At 40.8% G+C, this 25,004-nt stretch overlaps 2 protein-coding genes across 6 annotated transcripts in view; both read left to right on the top strand.

Annotated features, from left to right (window-relative positions):
* The first annotated feature begins 1,182 nt into the window (after positions 1 to 1,182).
* daglb (diacylglycerol lipase, beta) lies at positions 1,183 to 20,124 on the top strand. 2 transcript variants are annotated; one of them, XM_022210257.2, is made up of 16 exons: positions 1,184 to 1,514; positions 1,802 to 1,951; positions 2,524 to 2,675; positions 3,783 to 3,957; positions 4,069 to 4,336; positions 4,702 to 4,824; positions 5,681 to 5,808; positions 6,076 to 6,202; positions 6,347 to 6,430; positions 7,965 to 8,042; positions 8,145 to 8,225; positions 8,661 to 8,788; positions 10,744 to 10,812; positions 11,206 to 11,278; positions 11,394 to 11,647; positions 16,539 to 20,124. In XM_022210257.2, the coding sequence occupies exons 2-16, from the start codon at positions 1,857 to 1,859 to the stop codon at positions 16,732 to 16,734; spliced, it is 2,031 nt and encodes a 676-aa protein (XP_022065949.1). In that variant the 5' UTR covers positions 1,184 to 1,514; positions 1,802 to 1,856; the 3' UTR covers positions 16,735 to 20,124. The 2 variants fall into 2 exon arrangements, with proteins under 2 accessions (XP_051794981.1, XP_022065949.1); XM_051939021.1 differs by having other exon boundaries at positions 1,183 to 1,951; positions 11,412 to 11,647.
* Positions 20,125 to 20,899: 775 nt separating this feature from the next.
* The window catches only part of LOC110962323 (C-Jun-amino-terminal kinase-interacting protein 4-like), an 83,927-nt gene continuing 79,822 nt past the window's right edge, over positions 20,900 to 25,004 (top strand). For 2 of the 4 annotated variants that reach the window (XM_051939017.1, XM_051939016.1), the window contains exon 1: positions 20,900 to 21,518. In XM_051939017.1, coding sequence (XP_051794977.1) covers positions 21,219 to 21,518 — 300 coding nt within the window. In that variant the 5' untranslated portion in view covers positions 20,900 to 21,218. The remainder of the gene's footprint in view (positions 21,519 to 25,004) is intronic. The other 2 variants (XM_051939015.1, XM_022210251.2) reach the window with 2 other exon arrangements.

Below are 25,004 nucleotides of genomic sequence, written 5' to 3'. Positions count from 1 at the left end.
CATTTATGCTCATGCATTATGATTTTTATTTTTGTGATAAGTATATTTTGTCCATTCTTAGTTCTTGTCCTAGACTTTCAATCCACATTGCATATATACTTTGTGTATAGAACTGGCACCATAGAAAGCGTGCTGACATACTGCATCACAGTGTGGTTTGTTGGCTGTACAACTGGTGACAGAAAAGCACCGCAGGGGGTAATAAGATCAGCACAGAAAATAGGCCTTTGCTCTCCCTGGAGGAAATTGCAAACGCCCGTGGTCTCAGCAAGGCAAAGAAGATCTTATCTGACCTCTCACATCCTGACCAGATCTCTTCAACCTTCTGACTTCAGGAGGTACAGAAACACTGCATGCTGGACAAACCAGTTGAGGAACAGTTTTCATCTGTGGGCAATTAGGCTTTTAAACTCAAAGGAGTAACCCCCATGGATATTTCTGGTAAATTTTTCTTTCAGTCAAACATGGGACGGTGCAACATGAGTGTGTGTACATGTGTGCATGTTCTTTCTATGTATTGCTTTTATTATGTCATGCATAATATGTATTTGTATTTTGTAAATGCACTTATGAGGAGATCCCACCAATTTTGTTGTACAATTTTTTTGTCAATAGTGATAATAAAGGCTGACTCTATTCTATTCTATTCTATTCTATTCTATTCTATTCTATTCTATTCTAGGGTTAGGATTAGTTAACCCTATTCCTAACCATCCATCCATCCATTCTCTATACACCGCTTTATCCTCACTAGGGTCGTGAGGGGTGCTGGAGCCTATCCCAGCTGACTCGGGCGAAGGCAGGGGACACCCTGGACAGGTCGCCAGTCTGTCGCAGGGCTACATATACAGACAAACAAGCACACTCACATTCACACCTATGGGCAATTTAGAGTAATCAATTAACCTCAGCATATTTTTGGACTGTGGGGGGGAGCCGGAGTGCCCGGAGAAAACCCACGCATGCACAGGGAGAACATGCAAACTCCATGCAGAAAGATCCCAGGCTAATCTAATTTAGTGGAAAGTACTTAACCTTGCCAGCAAGTTGATATTGTGGAGTACTATCAAGTACTACACAATTATTAATCTGGCTATTGCCAGGTTAGAAAGTACTCAATGAAATGAAAAGCCACTCTGCCAGGAGAGGGCGCTGATATTACGTTGGAGTGAGAAACTGGAACCTTTGTTCACGGCTTGAGTTGCAGACCGGCGACATCTGCGGACAGACACTGCTAGTTTTCTAGGAAAACAAAACAGACCTGCTTCAATATTTTGCTCTGTTATCTTAACATTTGATGTTAATATGTATACATTATGGACTGGCTTCACATATATATAGCTAAAAGAAAAGTATTAGTGCTCGCCATACGTGTTGGTTATGCTGTCAATTTCTTGTAATAGCTTTAGAGTATTTTTAGCAAGGCAGCTAAGGTTAGAAGCTAATCACGGAACGTTGTACGTTGTGCTAGCTGGCGTTAACCGCATTAGCTACATTATCTAATGATAGTTAAGGTAAGTGCCAGCAGGTCGCAAACCTCAACACTGTGTGACAACAGTCTTACAGCCTGGCCTTGCTTGACTAACGTTAGATGAAGTAACGTTCACGAATACACACGTTAGACGGTGGCTAGCTTGTGTTGTAAGTGAAAAGTCAGTTGGGAAAATTATGCAATTTAAGAAATATAATGTGACAGCAGTGGGCAAGGATCGCTGCCAATTAGTTTTGCTGCTCCTTTGTCAGTGAAGTCATGCATGACGTGAGACGTGTATTGATCAAGACAGTCCTTCCCTCTTTATAGTGGCGAGAAGGCTAACCTACCACCAGTGAGATATTTGGGCTTGTTCACCGGCAAAATGCCTGGAATGGTGGTGTTTGGTCGGCGGTGGGGGATAGCCAGTGATGATCTTGTTTTCCCCGGATCCTTTGAACTGTTCATCCGTGTGCTTTGGTGAGTTGTTCATGTACATCTGTGATTGACTGTAGCCCTTAGCCTCATCAGGTTTAACTGTCGCCATGTGCATGCTCAGAGGAAACCTGTGAATTTGTAAAGGTTTCCAATAATATTAATTTGGTAGGGTTTTAACTTAAATATTTAAATTAGGTAGGTAGTGTATTAGAGTTCATGATATTGTAGGTTTTTAACTTTAACATTTACGCTAGGGAGATACATTTGTGTTATATTTGGTCTTAACCCTTATATCTACATTAATATTGTTGGATCACAACCTTAATAGTTAAATTACTCATGCAAATGTGTGTAAATGACAATATCGCAGTGTCTAAACCTTAATATTTACATTACTGAGATGAATTACTATAATACATAATACTGCCGGGTTTTAATCATTACACATGTTAGGTGAATTCATAACACCAATGTGCTTCCACTTTAAAGCACTTTGGCTCAACAGCTCATGTTTTAAATGTATTGTATCAATAACAGCGACTTGACTTAATAAGCATAATAACATGATTCACTGACTCAGTTCTTGCTTTTCTCTGGTGCAATTTTCACCTCAGGTGGATTGGCACCATGATCCTGTTCACTTACCACAAGGGTCATTTTGATTGTAATGAGAGAGGGGTTCTTCACAGCTACCTGGTTGGACTGCTGGTTGTGCTGGCGCTCATCATCCTGTCACTGTGTGCTATTGTCTACATCAGTGCTCAAGGTAAAGGAGTTGTTGCTTATCAGTTCATGCTCTTAAAATTGTATGAGCTCAATATGTAGCAATAACTGGACGCAAGCAAGATTTTCATAAGGGGGGAAATCACATGGCAGCAGTAGTGTCGAAATACAGGTTGTTCTGCAACCATGCAATGCAGGAAGTATGCAAGACTTTTCCTGAATGAAATGGATGGGGAACTATATATCAAACTCTTCACTGAAGTGTATTTCCTTTTAGTCATTCCTTCTCCTACTTTGCTTGTAACTGAGCACCAGTTGAGACTTGCAAATGACTGAACTGGAACAAATGTTTTATAGGAAGCAGGAAACAACCCTAGTACTTCATTTCATAAACAATAGTAAAATATGTCCACTGTAGCTGTTGTTTTGGTATAACATTAAGGCTGTTCTCAACATCGGAGTGATGAAACAAAAGGTGGCCAGGCTTTTTATATGTATGCATATTGTATCGTATCACTTGTGTAATTTTTTTGTTAGAGTTATTTCCCAAACAATGTAGTAGTGCTTCTGTACCTTGTGTAAGGGTACTCTGTTGAAGCATTGACAAATTCTAACTATTGGGTCACTCTGGCAGCTTTTGTAATTTTATATTTTTAACACTGGGATGTTGGCCCTTCCAAGGTTTTCCAAGGTTTTCCTTCCAAGGCCAAACAGTTTCAGGAGAGGTTTGAGAAATAAAACTGAAAAAATTATTCCATTTTCTTTTACGTTTGCAGTCAAAAGGAGGTCACATAAAATAGTTGTTTGGTTGAAGAGATAGTTCAGAAATACAGTGGTTTAAGGGAAATTTTACTGTTTTTCCCACTTTTCCAGAGTCAGAAATGAATAAATGCATCTAGACAGACCATTTTCTTATGTATTTTGTGTAATCTGAAGTTATGTCAAACAGCAGTATTAGGCTGTCTTGGGTCAGTTACTGAGCTTCTGTGGGACTGAATAACACAATCACTTTTCCATAGGCATCCAGGAATTGAGCAAAACTAAAGGAGAGTGAGGGGTTACCTTTTACGTAAGCGTTGTCTGGTGGGAGCCCCAAACTCTCATTGATCATTTTTCTGTATTTCTCCAATATGTATGATTTTTCTCTCAGGTACCATTACAAATCCAGGCCCGCGGCGCTCTATGCCTGCACTGGTGTACCTGCGAGCTCTGTTGTACCTCCCTGAGCTGGTCTGGGCTTGTCTAGGGGCTGTTTGGGTGTCTGATGACAGCAAAGGCTGTGATACTGCCACAGTGGGCGCTGTCATTGCAGCAGTTGTAGCCAGGTAGGTTGTTCATAGCTAGAAGTTTCAGTTGTTTATGCTTTTTTTTTTTTTTTTTTTTTTTTAGAATTTCTCTTGCTTTGATCTAATGTCTTTATCTCTTTGTCACAACAGCTGGATCATTCTGCTGTTCACGGGGATAGGTGTTGTGTTTGTCTTTGATCCACTGGGGGACCCCCGTCCTCAACCTCCTACCATGGAGCCACTGGGAGTACGAGATCTGCAGAGCAGCGAGGGCTCCCAGTTTCTATCCACTGCTCGCTCCCTGGCTGTTAAAGTCTGGGAGAGCAGGCTTCGTCTCCTGTGCTGCTGTCTGCCACAGGATGAAAGCCACCGGGCAGCATTCTCCAGCATCGCACAGCTCTTTAGCAGCTTCTTCTCTGTAAGTGACACTTTATTTCCCTGTCTTCAGTTTTCTTAACATCTGACCAACACTGCTTGTACAAATATGATTTAAATATTACCACATGACAAGAAAAAATATAATGCATTTAAGATTAAAATAATCTGGAGTATAAATAAGAAAAGAGTATAAATAGCTGTTATTTATACTGTTATATATATTATTTATATGTATATATATATATATATATATATATATATATATATATATTATTTATACTACTTTTCTTATTTATAAATAAGAAAAGAGATAAAATAACTGTTAACTATATGATATCTACTAGTGTTACATAGTGATGCAGAACACATAGTGAGATCCTCTCTGGTACGATTTACTTGTTGCAGGACACAGACCTGGTTCCCAGTGACATAGCAGCCGGTTTGGCTCTGCTGCACCAGGAGCAAGACAAGATGGAGAAAGGCCGAGATCCAGAGGTCATCGTCACTCACAGCCCCTCCTCTCCAATCGTAAGGCATTAGTCACAAGTATCAAATCAAATCAAAACTTTATTTACATAGCACTTTTTATACAAGAAATCGCAATACAAAGTGCTTTACAGATTAAAAACGATGCCTCACCTTCTACCCGTTCCACCCCTTCGAACCCACACACACAAGTAGTCACTCACATTTGTAGAACAGAGTTTAGAGTAGATCAGCTGACAAGTCTGTACAATAGAATCCATCCATCCATTATCTATACACTGCTTAATCCTCAATAGGGTTAGCGGCACGCTGGAGTCAGCTGACTTAGTGTGAAGGCAGGGTCCACCCTGGATAGGTCACTAGTCTGTCACAGGATGACACAAACACAAACAAACACACTCACATTCACATGAACAGGCAATTTAGAATCACCAATTAACCTCAGCATATTTTTGGACTGTGGGAGGAAGCCAGAGTCCATCCATCCATCCATTCTCTATACACCGCTTTATCCTCACTAGGGTCGCGGCGGGTGCTGGAGCCTATCCCAGCTGACTCGGGCGAAGGCAGGGAACACCCTGGACAGGTCGCCAGTCTGTCACAGGACTACATATACAGACAAACATTCACATTCACACCTACGGGCAATTTAGAGTAACCAGTTAACCTCTGCATATTTTTGGACTGTGGGAGGAAGCTGAAGTGCCCAGAGAAAACCCGCGCATGCACAGGGAGAATATACAAACTCCATGCAGAAAGATTCCAGGTTGGGATGCGAACCAGGGATCTTCTAGCTCCAAGGTGACAGTGCTAACCCCCGGAGCACTGTGCAGTCTAAAATAGAAACCTAATTATAAAAAAATCTTTTCTTCTTACTCTAATATTTTTTTGTTTAAAGGGAGAGGATTTGGAGACAGAGTTGGAGAAAGCTGCCCACTGTATGCAGTTTGCTGCAGCAGCTTATGGCTGGCCACTCTACATTTACTCCAACCCCCTGACTGGACTCTGCAAACTCAGTGGAGACTGGTAAGACACTGTCTTCGTTTGTATGAGTTGAGGAAACCTACCAGAAAATTCATAGATGTGTTAGGTTAACAGCTGCTCACTAAAACAGGAAACAGGCTGCTCCCTAAAAGCAGCAATGTTTAACTGATATTGTTGTGCAAAAGCATGTATGTTTTTTTTCTGCCAACTGCTTGGAAAAAAAAATTGTTTCATGTTTGCTTTAAGTGGAGCAAACTCCTATAATTATTTATTTAAAATATTTATTATTTATGCATATCTCTGTGTTAGCTGTAGGAGCCGTGCAGCTGAGTATGAGATCATCGGAGGAGACCACCTTGGCTGCCATTTCTCCTCCATCCTGCAGAGCACTGGTCTGCAGTACAGAGACTTTATACATGTCAGCTTCCACAACCAGGTAGGAGTTTCACCCATTCCTCCTACCAGGAATTCTTCTCCTTTTGGTTCACAGTTGATCTGTGATCTATTTTTGAGAGGTCACAATTGCCAGCCTCACTGTTGGTATTCAGTTGGTCATCTAAGTAAGTACTCTGTGTTGCAGATCTATGAGATCCCCTTCTATGTGGCTCTGGATCATAAGAGGGAGGCTGTTCTGGTGGCTGTCAGAGGAACACTGTCACTGAAGGTGAGTTGGGACCTCAAATCTAGGATTTACTTTTTGAGAGAAAAATAGAGAGCAGACCATTGGTAACTGCCTAACTTGGTTGTTTATACATATCTTTTATTTCTTTTTGTTTTTATATATATTACCTGCTGGAAACATACGGTGTTTTCCAATATCTATACTATATAGAACGCTAGAAAAAGATTTAGTATGTCTCAGTACATAGTATGGCAAATGCAGTATGCATAAAGTACCAGGTTGGTCCACTACATCTGGCTGCATTTTTGTGTATGCAAGCCAGTGTGCTGTACTTGCAATTCTGACCCACACTTCTCTGCAGTAGAAGATAGGTCACATATGTCATGGTATCTTGCACAAGTATAAACAAGCTCACAGAGAGATAACGGCTCATGTCACTCTATAGACAAACATACGGGCAAGACAGTTAAAACTTAAGGCGCAGTTATATGATTATGTAGTGAATTCCAATTTTATGCATTCAGCATGAAACAGTATGCACTTTGTAGAGCAGCGCAGCATGTGTTGAAAATAAAAACAAGAAATATATGATTTGTGATGAGGAATTTTTGACTGAACACTCTACTGTGAAACTACCACTAATGGGATCTAAGTTTCACTATCCACACTCAGGCTGTACAGCTTTTCAGCTTGCTTAGCCATGTTAGCTGGCTCCTCTTCTGGCATCTTCTCACAGCTGTAGTTGCAGCAGTAGGTGGCAGCATGCATTTTTAATGATGGCTTGCAGTGTGCTATCAAAACCAACATATGAATGCAGAGATTCCTGTCAAACAAGGTAACACAGACTCATTGCCTTTACCGTGCCTTACTGTTTATGTGTAGTCACCCCCCAGAGGCCCATTCTGAGCACGAAAAACCTTGCAGTTGATGTGAGTGTCTGCTCCTTTTGATGTGTTTGTGTGTAGGATTGCCAAAAATAATACTGGGTCACCAGAGAAGTCAAAAATATACTTGCGTTGAGTTTGACTCTCAGACCCACAAACTAGGTGGCCTCCATGTGTGAACTTGAAAAAGAGGATGTGATTATTTTTTCTCAGTTTTGCCCCCTTTTTCTGCTTGTGAATGCTTTCTGTCTATCCTGCTGTTTCCTCTTAATGTTCAGAATCACTTCCCTGTTTACATGGATGACTGATAGAAGCGTAACTGAAACAGACTGATAAAAATATAGGTCTCGTATGTTCATCTGACCTCTCTTTAGAATAGCACTTATAGAGAAAAACAACACAAAGTGGGAAGTGAGAGTGGGTTTTCATTGTGTGTCTAAAGGTAAAAACAACAAAGCTCAGTAACGGGTGGTTTGATGGCAAAATTTTTTATATTTTCTGAATTATCTTGGTCCACACGACTGAAATATTTGTCCCAACTTTCATGCTGACTGCAGGATTTCAATGTGCATCAAACGCATCCTTCAAATAGCCTTTAACTTTATCTGTAACCTTTCACATGTAACATGGAGTTTGAGTTGTGGTTAATCAGTCTCCCAGTTTGTTTATCTCACTGTGCGTGCGTCCTGCAGGACGTCCTGACAGACCTGTCAGCTGAATGTGAGAACCTGCCAATAGAAGGAGTGTCTGGAGCCTGCTACGCTCACAAGGTGAATGTCCACCTAAACACACTACTGTAAGCCAGTGTTTGTAAAGGTTTCCTCCAGACTCAAGAATGTGTTTCCTAAAAGATAAGATTGTGTCTGTTGCAGGGCATCTGTCAGGCAGCGAGTTATATCTACAAGAAGCTGATCAACGATGGCATCCTGAACCAGGCATTCTCCATTGCACCGGTAAGAAAAGAAACCAGGGTAAAAAGCTACATTTCATTGGCAGCATGCATCACTGTATTTTGTTTCAGTTGTCATCCCAGATGGCAAATCCTATTTAGAATAAATGAGATTTTATCTCTGGGACAGATTTACCAGAATGTACTGTTGTGGCAAGAAAAAACTATGAAGCTGGTTTGCATTTATTATTTTAGTCTAAAAACAACAATTTTCTGTGTAGTACCCTTCCATTAGCCTGGCTACAGTTAAGTTTCAAAGCATTTATCTACAAGATAAATAAGTCATTAATAATTCAATTATCTCTCTATGACAATATGGAGTAGTGCATCCATTTGAAACTGTCCAGACTTGTCTCTCATGGCTGACTTCCCTTACCTGAGGGTGTTACATTGCAGAGGTGATAGTGTGCAGTGTGTGTGTGTCTCCCTGTGTTTGTAGGAATATAAACTGGTCATCACTGGCCACAGTCTGGGTGCTGGCGCAGCTTCAGTGCTGGCTATCCTCTTACGCAATTCCTTCCCCACCCTGCAGTGCTATGCCTTCTCTCCACCAGGGGGACTCCTGAGGTAAGGCAAAGATTCAGAAGGCTGACACCATTCACACTGATTTTAAACATGTTTGGAAGCTCTAAGCAGCTGATAGTGGAGCTGGTTCTCTGACTATGAAGTAGAAGAGCAAATGAGAAAAATACTGCTTTGCTGCTCGGTCAGTTTGTACTGTTAAATGACACATTTGTTGAAAAAGGTTTAGATGTGCAATGACAACATTAAAAACATGCGGGGCACTCTGGTGGTCTGGAGTTAGGGAACCACGTACCAGAGGAAGCTTTGTTGGATGTTGTTCTTATGCTCTTTCATAAAGACTTTCAAAAAACAGTGAAAGAAAACCATAAGAGTATGGATATATGATATTGGATTTTTGCCAATGTGCAATATAGCTATAGTTTTCAATTTTGAGCTGGGATACACTGGATAGGTCAACAGTCCATCATAGAACTAACACAGAAAGACAGACGACTATGCATGCTCACACCTACGATCAGTTTAGAATCATCGGTAAACCTGCCATGCATGTCTTTGGACTGTGGGAGGACGCCGGAACACTCAGAAAACCCACGCAGACACATGGAAAATATTTAAACTCCACAGAAAAGCCAGCAGGTTCTCACCCAAAACCTTGCTGCACCAGTGTGCTGCTCCCACTGACAGATGTAGACATGAAATACAGTGTACAGTAGGAAAGTCCTTCAGCTTACATGTAAAACGGCCCTAATTACTCCGCCAAGGAACATAGAAGTTATGTGACGATCAGCGTATGTGTGTCCGTCTGTTTGCAACATTGCTCAAAAACAGACTAATGGATTTGGATGAAATTTTCAGGGAAGGTCAGAAATAACACAAGGACCAAGTGATTAGATTTTGACAGTGGTGCGGCTTATAGTCTGGATCAGGCGTGAACTAACTGTGACGTCACCCGTTGGTTTCATCGCCAAGAAAGTGAAGCCCGGATTTTGCTACTTCCTGGTCGCCATTTTGGATTTTTTGGAGCCAGTGACGTCAAAAGCGTCATCAAACAGGCTGGACCGGAGAGCAACTAGGGGCAGGACCAGTCTATGGGCGGGCCAGACTAAAGCCAGACTGCTGAAAGCCTCGCCCTAAAGGATCTGTCAGTCCTTCCAGATAAGACTGTCTATCAAGTAAAGCCACGCCCCCTGGCTCCGCCAACTTTAACGATTTATTTAAAATTCAGTATTTATTTTAAGATCGGCCACCTGATCTCTCATTTTGACCATGAAAAGTAACAGGAAAAAAATCCTTGTTTAAGATTTGTTTAAGATTTCTGTATCACTGCGAGACAGCAGCACAGCATCAACTATGACTACAAGTGAACACTACGTCAGCTGCCTGCTGATGATCACATGCTTGCCATCCTACTGAAAATCCACTGCTGCGGACTTTTCGGGACTTATCCATCGGAAATGATACAAGGAACAATTGATTATATTGTGGGGGTGTTTCCGAGTCCCATCAATTCCTGCTGCCAGCTACATATTTAGGTAACGCAATTCGGTATCTGTACATAACATACACATGCGTATCACATGCCTGCGCTCAGCACAAGGTCATTTTGTTTGTGGGTACATCTATATTGAATGACCATATTCTATGTTGCTGTGATTTTTGATCATCAGTAACTGCTGCATTTCTGACAATGCCCTATGGGGGAATGAACAACTTTGGCAGTGTACTGCGCTCTCTGAGTGACTTTTTAGTTATTTATATGCAACATTTATGAACAACACTGAAAACATTTGGTCTGACAGGAGTTATCTGTCAGTCTGTCCTCAGTTTGGGCTGATGGCAGTATTTTGTTTTAAAGACTTTATCAGCCGATATCATTTTGCATCCCCCCTTAAGGTATTAAGAGTTGAACTAGAAGTACAATGGGTCATTCACATGCAAATGTATACTGTTAATTATGGAACTCTTATTTGAATGTACTGTATTTTCTCGATGTGCAGTAAAGCCTTAGCTGATTACTCCAAGGACTTTGTGATCTCAGTGGTGCTGGGAAAGGATCTGGTTCCCAGGTAAGACAGAAAGCTCTTTTACAGTGTACATCCTCCTAACTAGTAGCGGTAGTGTAATCAGTTCAGAATTGATAAATAGTATATATATATATATATACTACTGGTCTTGATCTATGGTCTGGTCTATGATACTGGTCTTGATCACCAAAGGTAAAGATGTTTGTGTGTTAGCAGAACAGTGTCTTTTCTTTAAAAGGCCAATATAAATGTTCTGTGGTAAACAGACTATTATAAACTACTGCATGATGGAGTCTATATTTGGCTCTGCCCTGTTATTACAGGTAGAGAGAAGGAGAATAGTAGTGTAACTGAAATGCTCCTATTTCTCTCAGTTTTAGTTTTGTACAAATTTCCATTTTTCTTTTAATAGATGCCCTATCTATTTTTGTACAGACTGAGCATTCCCAATATGGAGGACCTGAAGAGGAGGATACTTAAAATAGTTTCTAACTGCAATAAGCCCAAAGTAAGAATCACTGAAAGCCCTGACATATGCACCACTAGTTTAGTGCCTCGACACCATCTGGTAACACCTTAAGTCACTGTGAGTGATTTTAGATTTGTTCCTGTGTGTGTTACAGTATCGCATCCTGCTGCAGGGATGTTGGTACGAGCTGTTTGGAGGAGACCCAGATGACTTCCCAACAGAGATGGACAACAGGAGGGAGGAGCAGCTTAGCCAGCCACTGCTGGGGGAGGAGTCACTGATGATTCGCCACTCATCATCCTATCAGAGCCTTGCATCCGATGACTCGCCCGCCCATACAGCTACACACTTACCGCTCTTCCTGCCTGGACGCATTCTTCATATCACAGAAGACGGGCCTTCACGGAGGTCAGTCTACAAATGTTTCATTTCTGAATTCGCTTCACAACAGATTTACCATGAATAGAAAAAGGTGTCCATGTATGCCCCTAGTGGTGCGTAAAAGTAAAAATATTTTGTCTTTACCTGGGTTCCTGATTTGTAAAACTGCCTCCACCTGGGATGGATGAAAAAAAATCTGTTCACACAGAAATTCAGATTCTTGTCTTTTTCAAATCTGAATTGCCTGAGAAATTCCATAAATGGATTTTTGTAGCGACGTATCAAACATATCAGTGTAGCACCTGTATGTTAGCCGTGTTTGCTAATGTATTTTTATGCACATTTTGAAGTAATTTCACAAACTTTTCAAGCCTACTTGTGATGTTTTTTGACTTTTGAAAAAGAGTCAAACATAATTGGAGATGGAAAAACTGAGAATGATTTCTGACATAGCCAACATTTACCTCACATTACTGATCAGCTGCTTGTCTTCATCACCAGACAGCATGAAACATGAGCAGCTTACTTGTAAGAATATTTACAACACTTTCAATTGAAAAGAATTCCTGAAGATTTCTCTCTATTTTTTTGCTTATAAATGACCAATGTTTTGTCTATTTCTTCTTCTTTTCAAGGTATTTGAGCAGTTGGCAAATAACTGGTTTTGTTTCCAGCTTCTTCTCCTGTGTTTATTGCTGCCATGCATTGTTGCTCTGACAGCACCACACAGCCTAGTTTATTTACTCTGAAGTAGTTCATGGAAACACGTGGATCTCTTTTTTGTTTTCTTTTTTAGCTATTTTTTATTTGCAACATTTCAAAAGTTGCATAAACTTCAAATTTGCTTGACAGTTCTATGGAAACGCCGCTCATGTCCAGTTTTCTCATTCTGGAGCTATCCTGTAAGGCATTTCAGGGTTCTCGGCAGGATTTTTTTTCAGCGTAACGGCAGACGAGAACGGGTCAATCAACAGAAAAGTACGGCTGAGGTGGGGAGACATAAATTAACCTAGATAGGCACCCAGTTGATAAAAACAAATGCACATGGCGTTATCTGTCAAAATAACAGCGCAGCGGCCCTAATCACAGTGTTAACCCTTCCTGTTCGGCCCCCGACCGTGGTCAGGAAGCCCGGGGTTAACCCCCTTCACTTCCTCAGCAGCCGTAGAGGCAAAGACACAGGAGCCCAGCCGTATCGAAGAACACTGCAGCCTTTATTGTCTATAAACAGTGGCTGAACCGCACAGTACCTCCAACCCAGCAACTACACACCTCTCCACCTCTACCGACTGCCCGTCTCTCTCCCTCGCTCTCCCCCTCCCTCCCACACACACACGCTGCTCTCTCTCCCACTCTCATGACGGAGCCACACACTCTCATAACAACAGCGTAATCTTTGAAATGCGCTGGCGTAGCGGCCCTAGTCACAGCGTAATCTTTTAAACTGAGCGTAACGGGCCGTTAAGACTGTGTAACGGCCCATTAGACAGTGTAACAGGCCGTTATGACAGCGTAACGGGCCGTTACGCTGAAATGTGCTGGCGAGAACCCTGCATTTTCACTCATTTGGTCTTATTTTGGATTCAATTACCTAACATTTAACTTTGCAAGACAAAAGTGACGTATGTCATAAACATTTTATACCCCGTCATTAACAGAGTAATGTAGTGCAGCACCAAACTATCACACTGCAGCCCTTCACTGTTAGATTCACGCATGTCTTCCCCTCTTTATTCACTCCACTAAAAACACATATCTGCTTCCCTTTTTTTTTTTAACATTAAAGAGTTAACCATTGATGCTTAGTAAACGACTCATCCATTTTATAATTTTCATACAGGAACTAAACAAGATACTTCCGAGTTAATGCAGTTTATTTAACTTACATTAGAAAAACTTAGACAAACTATATACAATATATTATCTTACTTATTCTTGCAATAGTCAATCATTACACTGCCCAAAATATCAATAGTTTTCAAATTTTAAACTCACGGATTCCCAAAATCAGTTTGCCTCACCAGAGTCACTACTTCATGACCGTCATAAAATGAGTGAGGGTAACAGTAAGCGAAAGTTAACTAACCAAATGAAGAAGAATAAACTCACAGGAGGAAAATAGCAAACCATGTGGAAAAGCAACTCAGAGAACTTCCTAACTGGCACTGATATATTATCAAAATAGAATAGTGATAGTACATAAAGACACATGTACCAAGGTACAGTAAAGAAGTACATTTCCTTTTTGACTTTTTTCTTCTTCACTTACACAGATAATGTGATGTATTGAGACTGTCTTGTGTTGTATTCAGTATCACAGAATTGCCATGTAGTTGTACCATCAACATCACGAGCAACATAATGTGATGAGATGGTATCGGGATTTACTCTGTGATCTCCACCCACTACTCTGACACACCTCTCTCTTGTCTCAGTTAGTCAGTAATCGTCATTAAAACCAGTTGGCTGAACTGTCACTTAAGGCTGAAAGACATGAAAAAAATAATCATGCTGCGATTCTTTTCACAGATAATCTGGTTGCGATATGAGTCATGACTTGAATGGGAATGTTACTTCTCTCACTTCTTTTCCACTGAAACAAATTCAAAAGAGATGATGTGATTTTTGCTGAGTTCTATACCAAACAAGCAGGTTCCCTTTACGTCTAGAGAATATGAATTGTATGCCAGGGTGTCTCTGTAGCATCTTTAGAAAAAACTGCAGCTCTTGTGATATGTCTACCGTATTCTGTTGCAATTTTCATATTTCAATTCATTGTTCAGCCCTACTGTCAGTTACATGTTATTTATGACTCCGTTGGAAAAGGTGAAGAGACAGGAGTGGTTTGATGTTGCCATTGTCTGTCAAGATTTGACTAAAACAGAAAGAACTGAATCAGATCAAAATACGAGATTGCCAAAGATTCCTATACTCTTCTTGTAAAGTCTGGCAGAAATTTTCAAAAAAAAAAGTTTAATTCCCTCTTTGTAGTGTTTTATTCAGACACAATGCGCATTGTTAATCTAGTTTTGAAAATTTCTATGAGATGAAGGCTGTTATTATTGTTATTATAGAGCTGTGCAGTAAAAGGCAGTTTTTATGCTTGCAGTACTTAAACTAACCCTACCCCTAAACCCTGACTTTTTAAATGACGTCCCAGTCGTCTCAGCTGATGCATCAGCTCCTTCTCCTACTGACATGAACATTCCAAACCCTTTCAGTTCTCAGGTCTTCCCCTTCCAACAGAAAAACTTCAACTCTCTCAATTTCCACAAATATACAGTGGTGGGAAAAAGTTTTTGGATACTCCATGCATTTGTGAAATATTGTATTAAGAATTGCGTTAAGGTCTTCAAGTGCAATTTCTTTTCGTACAGTCACAGCAAAACTACAAAACAAAATTTAAAACAAAGCCATTAAAAACTTAAAATCGACTGGTTCCATAAAAATACCGAAGAAATTTTGAGTATTGGGTCATTTTGGTACCAGTGATCCACTAATGAAGGTCGTGCTTTTTATTAAAAGACACAATTTTTGTTGCCGTCCTTCATGTCTATATAAAGCCAGCACATTTGAAATTTGTTCAGAGACAAAAATGACTAAAACAAGGAATCAAACGCAGGAAACATGCCTGAAGACACAGCTTCTCAGCCAGGAAGGGTACACCTGCCCCCAGATAGCCAGGAAGTGCAGATGCAGTCCTTCAGCAGTTGGATACACTCTGCAGAAATACAGACAAACCAACAGGTTGGAAGACAAACCAACATCTGGGCATCCAAGGGTTTCTTCAGCGAGAAATGACCACATCCTGATCCACATGTGCAGGGAAAACGGCCAAATGACATCTCAGGAGCTAAAGTGGCAGTAGTCAAACCAAACTGGTGTCCAGTATTCCACCCGCACTGTACGTAGCTGACCGCACAGATCATGGCTTAAGGTCCTACAAGGCTGTCAAGAAGCCCCTGATCAATGAGAAACAGAGGTTAGTCCAGTGTTGTTGGGCCCAAGCACACAAGAGCTGGACAGCCATAAGTTGGAAGAAGATTCTGTGGTCAGATGAGTCCAGTTTCCAGCTTTATCTTCCTCCTGCTACTGTGAGGGTACGCAGAAGGCCAGGAGAAGCATTATCTCCAGCATGTACAGTACCTAGAGGCAAGCATGGTGGAGGCAGTATCATGATTTGAGGATGCATTTGTGCTGCCGTTGTTAGTGTCCAGCTCAATACCCAAACATGAGCCCCATTGAAAATCTGTGGTGGATTATCAAAACTGTTTTAAAATATAAACCAATGAATTTATAAGAATTAAAAGCAGTAATTCAAGAAGAATAGGTACTACTAAATATTAATTTGATGTGATGATTTATTTATTTATTGTTCGGTTTTAAACACATTCTCTGTTATTTGTTACTGACAATGTTGAGAACTGACACACTGAAACTGTCCAGAATTTTGTTTTGTTAGTTTTTCTTGTAAACAGTAAACAAAAGAATATCATTTGTATTTGTGTCTGTCTACTGCAGCCACACCTTATGAAACACAAAAAGATTTTTCCAAAAATATTTCATGATAATATTTGACATTGTGTAAATTTTATGGGTGTCTGAAAACTTGTTTCCACCACTGTATATATTACAAATATGAATATTATCTTTATCTTGACACTTTGACATTTGTTATACATAAACTGAAACTTCTTTGTTCAGTTTTTCAGGAGTTTCAGCATAAAGCCTGCTTACTCTAACCACAGAAAATGTAGCATCTGATAGCTCCAGATAATTTTAGATGCTGATAGTCACATGAATAATTCTACTGCTACAACATCTGCATCAGTTCTTGGAAGAAACACCTACTCTTTGGAAAAAATGTTTTGACTTCGAGCAGCCACCCAATTTCTTGTTTCTGTCTCTTCTTCCTCAGATCCTGTTTTTCTCAGGTCCGTTACCGGGCTGACTGGTCCAATGAAATGGCGTTTAGGAGTATTTTGATCAGCCCCAGGATGCTGGCTGATCACATGCCTGACGCTGTGCTCCGAGCACTCAACAGTCTCACCAGCGACCGGCCCTTCTCCCTCTGCCCTTCGTCTTTAAACAACAGCCAGCAAAATACTATCTGAATTGTACTAAAAAGACTGACTCCTAATGTCTGCTCCTGGATGCCACAATATCCTAAACCAACTTTTATTTGTGTCTTTACATCTGATTCAGGACAGCTTCAAGTACATCACTTGATTTGTCATCCCAGCCTTTCCTCACACACATACAGGTAAAAGCCAGAAAATTAGAATATTTTCATAAACTTGATTTATTTCCGTAATTGCGAACAAAAGGTATAACTTTTACATTATATGTAATCATTGCACGCAGACTGATGCACTTCAAATGTTTATTTATTTAATTTTGATGATCATAGGTGGCAACAAATGAAAATCCGACATTCCGTGGGTCAGAAAATTAGAATATTACCTGAGGCCAATACAAAAACAGGATTTGTAGAAATGTTGGCCAACTGAAAAGTATGAACGTGAAAAATATGAGCATGTACAGTACTCAATACTTGGTTGGAGCTCCTTTTGCCTCAATGACTGCATTAATGCGGCGTGGCATGGAGTCGATCAGTTTCTGGCACTGCTCAGGTGTTATGAGAGCCCAGGTTGCTTTGATAGTGGCCTTCAGCTCTTCTGCATTTTTGGGTCTGGCATTCTGCATCTTCCTCTTAACAATACCCCACAGATTTTCGATGGGGCTAAGGTCGGGCGAGTTGGCTGGCCAATTGAGTACAGAAATATCATGGTCCTTAAACCAGGCACTGGTAGATTTGGCACTGTGTGCAGGCGCCAAGTCCTGTTGGAACATAAAATCCCCACCTCCATAAAGCAGGTCAGCAGCAGGAAGCATGAAGTGCTCTAAAACTTGCTGGTAGACGGCTGCGTTGACCTTGGATCTCAGGAAACAGAGTGGACCGACACCAGCAGATGACATGGCACCCCAAACCATCACTGATGGTGGAAACTTCACACTAGACTTCAGGCAACGTGGATCCTGTGCCTCTCCTGTCCTCCTCCAGACTCTGGGACCTCGATTTCCAAAGGCAATGCAAAATTTGCTTTCATCAGAAAACATAACTTTGGACCACTCAGCTGCAGTCCAGCTCTTTTTTTCCTTAGCCCAGGTGAGACGCTTTGCGCGCTGTTTCTTGTTCAAAAGAGGCTTGACACGAGGTATGCGGCAGTTGAAACCCATGTCTTTCATGCGTCTCTTGGTGGTGGATTTTGAAGCACTGACTCCTGCAGCAGTCCAGTCCTTGTGAATCTCCCCCACATTTTTGAATGGGTTTTTTTTCACAATCTTCACCAGGGCGTGGTGATCCCTGTCGCTTGTACACTTTTTCCTACCACAGTTTTTCCTACCCTTTGCCTCTCCATTAATGTGTTTGGACACAGAGCTTTGAGAACAGCCAACCTTTTCAGCAATAACCTTTTGAGTCTTGCCCTCCTTGTGCAATGTGTCAATGGTTGCCTTTTGGACAGCTGTCAAATCTGAAGTCTTCCCCATGTTTGTGTAAGCTTCAGAACTGGACTGAGAGACCATTTAAAGCCCTTTGCAGGTGTTTTGAGTTAATCAGCTGGTTAGTGGGTGGCACCAGGTGTCTTCAAACTTGACCCATTTCACAATATTCTAATTTTCTGACCCACGGAATGTCGGATTTTCATTTGTTGCCACCTATGATCATCAAAATTAAATAAATAAACATTTGAAGTGCATCAGTCTGCGTGCAATGATTACATATAATGTAAAAGTTATACCTTTTGTTCGCAATTACGGAAATAAATCAAGTTTATGAAAATATTCTAATTTTCTGGCTTTTACCTGTATATATGTCAGGGTAGAGACTGCGATTTGGTAAAGTTGGAGTCTCTACCAGTAGAGATTGCGATTGGAATCTCTACCAGTAGAGTTTGTGATTGTAATCTCTACCAGTAGAAACTCCAATCCTACCAGTAGAGATGGAACTTTAAATCTGACCCCTGCCCTGACCCCTGACCCTAACCTTAACTAACCCTGACCTTTAAATCTGACCCCTGCCCTGACCCCTGACCCTAACCTTAAAAGTCTAACCTTAGCCCTGATAAATCTCTACTGGTAGGATTGGAGTTTCTACTGGTAGAGATTGCGATCGCAGTCTCTACTGGTAGAGACTCCAATTGCAATCTCTACTGGTAGAAACTCCAACTCTACCAAATCGCAGTCTCTACCCTGACATATACATTTTAAGTATGGAGCTTCTCAAGCAGTTGCATCTGATTGTAGTGGTAATGGCAGACTTAAAACCACAGGGATTTGTCTGTTGTGGTCTCTATGAATGAATGTCACTTGTAAAGAAGAAACACTTTGGAGCTGATTTGTTCAGTTGCACTTTAATTCAAATAATTTGATTTGTTTCGGCTTCATGAGTTACTCCATGAGCAACCTTATGCCATGATCTTTGAATGTGCGTTGTGTACAATATTTGACAGTGCTGCAGTTTTCCTATAATGCCAGTGTTCTACAGTTTCTGTTTGTGTGAGTGGTATATGGCTGGTATAGGCTGCCCTCATGGGCCCTGCAGGTTTGTTTTCTCTTCTTAATTATCTTTGAGGGTGACTCTGGAGCAGTCTGATCCACTATGTGAACATACAGCTTCGGAACTAATTATTTGACCACTGTGTCTGCTGCCTCTTTCTTTGGGGCTCTTGGTGGAGAAGTACTTCGTTTTGTTCTTCAGGTTGTAATAGACGGGTGTTTTGCTGATTCCAAGTCTTTGTTGTTGTGTTAAACACTAAGATGGACGAGTGATAATTTAGTTTGGATTGTCAGTTGGCTTCACATATACAGCATATGAACAAAATAATCAAAACCTTTTTGATTCCAATACATAATTTGCTGCATGTGTTGTAATTCTTGTAAGACTTTTTTCATGTTTTTTTTTTAGAGAAGATGCAGAAATTATTTAACCACTATGATAAAATTCTAACTAAATTATCAGTGTTGAAGGCCTTTTGTGTAGAGAAAGAAAGCTACAGGTGGTGTAACAATTATTTCCAGAGCTGTATAAGGGTAACTTGTACCTTAAAACGTGGCTTGAATTTACATATTCATTGTGTCATAACTGTGGTTAGACTGTCTTGTGTTTATTGTCTTAAGACATCAGGATGAACTGTGCCTATGCATTATACAAAAACAAGCCGACAGAATTACTTTACACAAAAAGACGCGAGTGCAGTGCGTTTACACTAAGTTCTGCAGTGTGAACAGTGCATGGTGTTTGCCATAAACATGATAGATGTGGGAGGTAGAAAGATTGTACATTTTGTGGGAACCTGTTTACTTGCCATGCATATTACATTGTATTTCAGGTGATATGTAATGTTAAGGTTTGAATCTGCTGATGCCTGCGTAAATATTTCACACCCTCAATACAGTGCATTGGACTCCTTGTGGCAAATAAAAGCGTTTGTGAAGCACAACCTTTACTTTTACTTCTATGAACTCAGTGGCAGCAACGTGTTGATCTGAAGGCCACTAAACAGAATTTTGATTTAAATGGGATTAATTTATTAAGTGAAGCCAAATGTGTCTGTGTGCGTATGTGGAGTGTGATTATGAAATGTTTCTAATGAATAGATCAGTAAGGATTAGTTTCAGTTTTTTACTCTCTATCCCCTTCAGCCTTTTTAGCATGTGACGTCAGCGCGACGTCCCGTCACCAACACATGGCATCTTCAAGTGATCCTCGTAAGCTTCTGTTTCACTTCTGTTTCACAACTCAGAAACAGCAAATTACACAGCGGTGAGCCATACAACACTAAAATTGCTTCAACAACATACTTCTGCTCATGAAAGAAAAGAAATAGCAGACCTACATAACTACTCTGTGCTGCAGCGTTGCCCGTAGCTTGAAAGTGGTGAATTAAATTTGCGCATACAATGAGCAGAAACCAACCAGTCAGTTTTTGCCTGAAGATAAAGCTGAGACTGAATTGCTTTTGTTTTGGAAAACCAGTTGTTGACACGATTTATTCTCCGCCCCACAAACGTCACCTTACTGTTACTATATATGAGCGACCGTTATAATCAATTTTTTTAGCTTTAATGTTGTGGGCTGCATTTTTTTTGCCACTCGTAAGCGACATTTAATCTTTTCACTTTTTGTTTTTTTATGCTTTTGTGCGCATTTTAGATAACCACTGGAATACAATCCGTTTGTTTTCAGTGTTTACTACTGGACAGCGTTCATTCCCATCTTTCCGACAGCACCTGAACACAGCAACAGGAGCTCATCTGTTGGATAGGGAAACTAATCAGGAGCCAAGTAAAGACTTTTCAGTATTGCTAGCTACCAGGCTAGCGATGTTTTAAAGTCAGCCGTCCACACGACAAAGGGGTACCGACTTTGTTTAACAAGTACAGCGTCTTCTCTGTACAAGAAACAACATTCGAGAAATGTTTTAGCAGCATAATTTTGTTGTTGCGCTGAAAGTACAAGACAGACATCCGCTGGCCAGCTGAAGCTTGCGGCTAGCTCATTAGCTGGGAGAGAAGTGCAAGTGGAGGCAAGAAAATGGAGTTGGACGACGTAGTCCTGTATCAGGACGACTCAGGCAACTCTGCTATGATGTCCGAGCGAGTCTCAGGTCTGGCCAGTTCCATTTACCGAGAGTTTGAGCGGCTCATCGAGAAATACGACGAGGACGTAGTGAAGGAGCTGATGCCGCTGGTCGTCGCCGTGCTTGAGAACTTGGACTCGGTGTTTGCTGTCAACCAGGAGCACGAAGTGGAGCTGGAGCTGCTGAAGGAGGACAACGAGCAACTTGTTACCCAGTACGAGCGAGAGAAGGCGCTGAGAAAACACGCAGAGGAGGTGGGTTTCTCTATATCACTGCCAAACTAATTTATAACCCGGATTATAGATTAAAGCCTCGTATTATGTACTTCAGTGTGAAAAGAGTAAACGCCAAATACGCTGAAAAATCTAGCAATTCACTGTTGCTATGTTCATCAGATACAAACAGAGTGTCACTAGTCATGATTGAGCAGTTTTTATAAAACATACAACACCTTTCTTCAATTCGGCTTACTCACTTACTGTTGGTGGGACTTGCCACTTCCCGCTGACGGACGTTTTGGCGGAAAATGGAAAGAATACCCAATTAAATGTTCCCTCTAAGGAGTGTAGTTCGAGAAATTACACTTTGGACGTGTTTCCAAAGTTTAGACTTCCAGAGACATTGCTAAAAGAATACAGGGCAGCTCTTACAGTTGTTTCAGAGGCACATACTGTACTTTAGCTGCAGCTTTGTGTCACCATGGACGCTCCTGTTGGGACCCAGGGTTGCAGTGAAGACCACATTAATACACCGCTGTAGTTTGTAATACAAGCCTCAGATATATGCAAACCTGCCAGTAATTTGTTTGTCAGGTGGCTGCTGAATCTGCTTCATGACTAACGACTGTCTCACTGCCTCTGCATTTCATTCCACCCAAGTGACACCCCTGTTGCCACGCTCCTCATCACCACAGAGCGGTTTGTGTTGACAACAGTGGCACGTTTGCTCTTGGTGCTACACTACTCCACAGTAGGTTTGGAAGGAAAACTTAGGCTTAGGGTTACTATTGTATTGTCCTACTATGCAGTTGAAAACTTGGGACACTGCTGTATGAGAAGGTACATCTTAAAGTCAGCACTTCAACCTCAGTCACTGTGTTGGCGTCGATTTTAACGGATAAAGTGATCTGATTCTGCACTATGTTCTCTTCTCCTCACCTGACTTATTACTGTCTTCTAATTTCATAGGAGGGAGTGTAAACTTCCAGCTCTGTAATATGTTATAAGTGCCTCATTATGGGGCCAGTGCTTTGCAGCTTCCACACTTTGTTTCCTGATATTTAAAGTTGTTGAAATTGATGTCACCTTCTGTAGTAAGAGTAAGGAGCAGGTGGAGGAAAATCTAGAGAGGTGGATGTATGCCCTGGAAAGGAGGGGAATGAAGGTTAACAAGACAGATTACATGTGTGTGAATGAGAGGGACCCGGTGGAAGAGCGAGGTTACAGGGAGTAGAGATAAAGAAGGTGGATAATCACTAGACAGTGTGGAAAAGAGGTGAAGAAGCATGTACAAGCAGGTTGGAATGAGTGGAGAAAATTGTCTGGTGTGATGGAAGAGTATCGGCAAGGATGAAAGGAAAGTGCGGAAAACAGTGGTGAGACCAGCAATGTTGTTTGTTTTAGAGATAGTGACTCTGAGGAAAAGGCAAGAGGCAGAGCTGGAGGTAGCAGAGATTAATATGTTGAGGTTCTCTTTGGGAGTGACCAGGATGGATAGGATCAGGAATAATTAGTATGTCAGAGGGACAGCGCATGTTAGATGCTTTGGAGATAAAGCCAGAGAGTCCAGACTGAGATGGTTTGGACGTGTACAAAGTAAGGATGGTCAATGTATCGGGAGAAGGATGCTGAGTTTCTAGAGGAAGACCAAAGAGAAGGTTTATGGATATACTGAAAGAGGACATGAAGTTAGTTGGTGTGAAAGAAGAGGATGTAGAGGATAGGGTTAGATAGAAGCAAATGATTCGCTGTGGTGCAGGGAAAAGCAGAAAGGAAAAGAAGAAGAGGAAACTTGGTATATCATCAGTTTGTACGCTGACGAGCTTTGCTTTACTGTCTGATTAGTACAAACATACTTACTTTGCTCCTGTACGCGTGTGTTCACTTTTTCCTCGCTTGTCAATAGCTATTGTTTGGTGTGACTGAGTATGTAACGATCTCCTTCTCCACCAAAGGTTGAAGTCACCAGGTTACTGTTATTATAGCTCTGTACCATTATGTTGTTGAGAAGAAGGAAGTGTGTAATGTACATCCACCTCGTTTAGAATTATGATGACAGTATGACTAAATACTGAAGTGTATTAGCTGTACTTTTCTATGCTATATGGGAACCCAAAGCGTTGAATAGTCCACTGAATTATAAAGTGAGATAATTTCTTTCAAACATTTGTTTATTGAAAAAAATTGCACATGAATACCTTAACAGTTAAATAGACCATTCATTATTATTAAGTTTTTATAACTGTATGAATTTAAAGTGAAATTTATCATATTCTTGTTGAAGTATCTTCTTTTAAACTCAGCAGTGCATCTACTGACAGTTTTCTTACTTTTCTGTCCTTTCTCAGTTGTCTTGCTGACTGACCCTGCCCTTAAGATTTGAGATGCAGCAGAGGTTTGCTCTTAATCTGGCTTGTTTTTCCAGCCTGTACGCTAATAATCCCTGCAAAATAATCATTTTTAGCGTGATTTAGACTGGGAAAGGGATTCTAATATTACATACCAAAGCCCATTTCAACATAAATGTTTTAAGATAACAAAAATTCTTAATGAATTACCCCTTAACAGTTAAATAGACCATTCATTATTATTAAGTTATTATAACTGTATGAATATAAAGTTAAATTTATCATATTCTTGTTAAAGTATCTTCTTTTAAACTCAGCAAATGCATCTACTGACAGTTTTCTTACTTTTCTGTCCTTTCTCAGATTTCTTGCTGACTGACCCTGCAGTTACCATCAACTTGACCCTGATTATTTTTGATGTAAACAAATAATATAAACATTGTTCATCAAGGGCTCTGTCTGGCAGGCCAAATAGTCGCTTGCTGAGTGTGAATACATGGCATGTGTATTGTGCATGTTAGTCAGTCTATTGTATTACCTATGTTCATGTCAGGTCAGCCTTCACCCACTGTAAACATGTTATGATGATACTGAGGTGATAATGAGATTGGTTTCAGGAAGAGGAAGAATATCTGTCAAAAAATTTCCTAAAAATAATGGGTTCAGTCAGTGCCATAGAACAGGATGATTCAAAGAACTAAAATGTCTAAAGGAATGCATAAAGGAATACTGCAATCTATTAGTAAATCTGCTGGTGTTTTTTTTTCTTAACCATAGTAGAAAAACAAACCAGAATACTGTATGAAATGAGATCAGAATGGATAGTCCTTTCTGCTGATTGAACCAGGTATAACATAGGATTTTCAAGCTGTACGTCTACTACAAACGTGCAGTGTTAGGGTGCTTTCACACCTGTTAGTCCGTTAGAGTGGTTCGTTTGGACCCAAAAGTTGTTACAATGTTGCTAATTTCAACTGGTTCGGTTCGCATTCACACCAGTGTTTTCGCAGTTGAACCAACTACGATGAATGTTATATCTCCCCCCAGTCGTTTGGCGGCGCTGTTCAGAAACATAAGGTGTTTTAGATGACGTAGGTGAACGCTGATTGGCGCAGCATGTGAAGAGGGAAAAATCCCGGAAGAAAACATTCCATGGATCGAGGTTTATTCGTAA

This window comes from Acanthochromis polyacanthus, chromosome 19, assembly GCF_021347895.1.
Source record: "Acanthochromis polyacanthus isolate Apoly-LR-REF ecotype Palm Island chromosome 19, KAUST_Apoly_ChrSc, whole genome shotgun sequence".
Lineage (NCBI taxonomy): Eukaryota > Metazoa > Chordata > Actinopteri > Pomacentridae > Acanthochromis > Acanthochromis polyacanthus.
The sequence above is the reverse complement of the archived record's forward strand: the minus strand, read 5'-3'. Positions and strand labels throughout refer to the sequence as shown.